This window comes from Gekko japonicus, unplaced genomic scaffold, assembly GCF_001447785.1.
Source record: "Gekko japonicus isolate JY-2015 unplaced genomic scaffold, Gekko_japonicus_V1.1 scaffold153, whole genome shotgun sequence".
NCBI lineage: Eukaryota > Metazoa > Chordata > Lepidosauria > Squamata > Gekkonidae > Gekko > Gekko japonicus.
Genome location: NW_015175360.1, coordinates 542,199 through 544,642, shown reverse-complemented (window position 1 = coordinate 544,642; position 2,444 = coordinate 542,199). Strand labels below are relative to the sequence as shown.

At 49.5% G+C, this 2,444-nt stretch overlaps 1 protein-coding gene across 1 annotated transcript in view; it reads left to right on the top strand.

The window, feature by feature from the left end:
• The first annotated feature begins 841 nt into the window (after positions 1-841).
• Positions 842-2,444, top strand: part of LOC107122321 (mitochondrial amidoxime reducing component 2-like) — a 13,317-nt gene continuing 11,714 nt past the window's right edge. The window contains exon 1 of the mRNA XM_015425379.1: positions 842-1,107. Coding sequence (XP_015280865.1) covers positions 857-1,107 — 251 coding nt within the window. The 5' untranslated portion in view covers positions 842-856. The remainder of the gene's footprint in view (positions 1,108-2,444) is intronic.

Here is a 2,444-nt window from a genome sequence, read left to right as displayed (position 1 = left end):
TAGGGAAAGGGGGGACCTCAGCAGAGTATAATGATATTGAGTCTACCTCCCAGAGCAACCATTTTTTCCAAGGGAAGCGATCTCTGTAGTCTGGAGATCAGTTGTAATTACAGGAGATCTCCAGCCACCACCTGGAGATTGGCAAGGCTGGGCTGTAAAAAAGTAAAGGTAAAGGTTCCCTTGCTCGAAAGCCAGTCGAATCCGACTCTAGGGTTGCGGTGCTCATCCTTGTTTCAAAGCCGAAGAGCCAGCGCTGTCCGAAGACGTTTCCGTGGTCATGTGGCCGGCATGACTAAACGCCAAGGCTACTTGCAATTTCTTGCTTTCGAACTGCTAGGTTGGCAGGAGCTGGAACTAGAGATGGGAGCTCACTCCATGAACTGCTGAACTACTGACCTTCCACAGCCTGCAGTTCAGCGTCTTAACCACTTGAGCCACCGCAGCTCTGTACTCTATATGTGAGCTACAAACTTTCGAGTTTTTCTATCACCTCCTCCTTTCAGTGCTGAGTATCCAGCCTGAAGAGTTACGAGGACTTCGAAACCTCGTCTAGACGTTTGAACTGGAGTTCAAAATAAAAGTTGCCGCCGTACATCCTGAATCTGGTCCAGCTTGGGCCGTAGTTCACACGCCCTCTCTGACATCGCCCTCTGCCGGCAACCCGCGCGCAACATTCCGCCCGGCGCTTTCGCGGAGGCAAGTGGGGAGGCAGCTGAGCGGCGCCTGCTGCCCAGCAGCGAAAGAGTGCCAGAAAGCCCGTCCCCACCACCAGGGGAGCCGCCTGCTGCTATTATAACGCCCCCCTCCCGCCCGGCGCGCCTTTTGCATGCTGGCTGTTGTTGGAGCTGCAGAGGCCATGGGTGACTCCGGCCTCCTCCCTCGGCCCAGTGCCCGCTCCGTCTGGTTCCTCGCCTCCGCCTTGGCCCTGGTGGCTGCGCTAGGGGTCGCCACGGCTTGGCGGCGGCGGCGGCGAACTAATCGAGGCTTGGTGCGGGTGGGGACGGTGTCGGGGCTCTTTATTTACCCGGTCAAGTCCTGCCGTGGAGTGGCCGTGAAGCAGGCCGAAATGACCCCGCTGGGTCTCGGCTGCGGAGATCTGCGCGACAGGTAGCGGGGAGGGAGAAGGGTGGATTTGGCTGGTCTGTCTGCGAACGTCCACCGTGGAACTGCAGTTTCGCCTCTCCCCCGCCCCCTATTTTTATTCATCCTGTTTCTAGAGTGTTTTTATACAATAATTGCATCTCAACCGGCTTTGGGTGCGCCTTTAGGGCCACTTGAAGCTTGACTATGTGCCCCATGTGGTCGATAGTAAATCCGATTACTTGGGTTCTACTCCCAAACGAGGGTTGTAGATCAGTCAGTCCTCCTAGATGATTATTTGCTCAGAAGTAAGACCGCCAGAGTTTATTTAGAATAATTTCAAAACACAAGTGTGTTGGGTTAGATTTTGATCAAATCCTCCCAAGGAAACCTGCATAGTCTCTTGTGGAATGGGAAGTACCATTTCTCTGCTCCGTGGTAATAGATAGGTGCAAAAGTATAAGAGGACTTCTCTTATTGCTTCTTCATCACATTGGTTACTTAAGTAGTTACAAGATTGTGATTTTTTGTGTGTGATGGATATCCAAAAATTGTTTTCTCTGTCATAATCTCTTTGGGACTACTGTGGGTTCTAATTTGTGGTCCTGGGGTAAATCTGATTGAACTCAATGGGATTTCTGTGTTAATAAATTACAGCTGCCCTGGTAGTTCTGGAAATGGAGAGGCGGGATTGACATAATGCTGGCGTGGAAACCCCTGCTTTTAAAAGTGTCAGGTTTACCTTAATCTTCTTTCACTGTATTGTTTTCATCTATGAGCCTCCTACTTGAAAGAAGAAAGTTCAGATGCAGGTATACATACACACACACACTTTAGCCTGGTAAACTTTTAAATCTTAGGATTTTTTTTACAGCTCTGTTGACTTCAATAGATTTAGAACAGTGAGTGCACTATTACATATACACACACACCTTCCCCCCATCTCTAATGCACCTTTTGATGCTGTACACTGTGGGCCTGAAACAGCTTTCCCCACTTTTATTTATTTATTATTTCAATTTGTATCCTGCCTTGCCACAGAACTAGCTCAAGGCGGCTAACAACATTAAAAACACTAAGACAATAAATACATTAAAATACAATAGAGTATAAATACAACTGCCTAAGCAGTTGAACAGTACTGATGATGATGATGGCATACAATGTACAAACAGAGGCAATTAACCAACCGATGTTTCATGCGGGCCGAGATGTATTCCGACGGCGCATTTGTCAGAGGCGCATTCGCCAGTGGCCCACAGTGGCAGCTCCTAATCGAAAGCCCGGTGGAAGAGCTCCATTTTGCAGGCCCTGTGGAAGTGTAGAAGGTCCTGCAGGGCCCTGATGTTATCCGGGAGCTCATT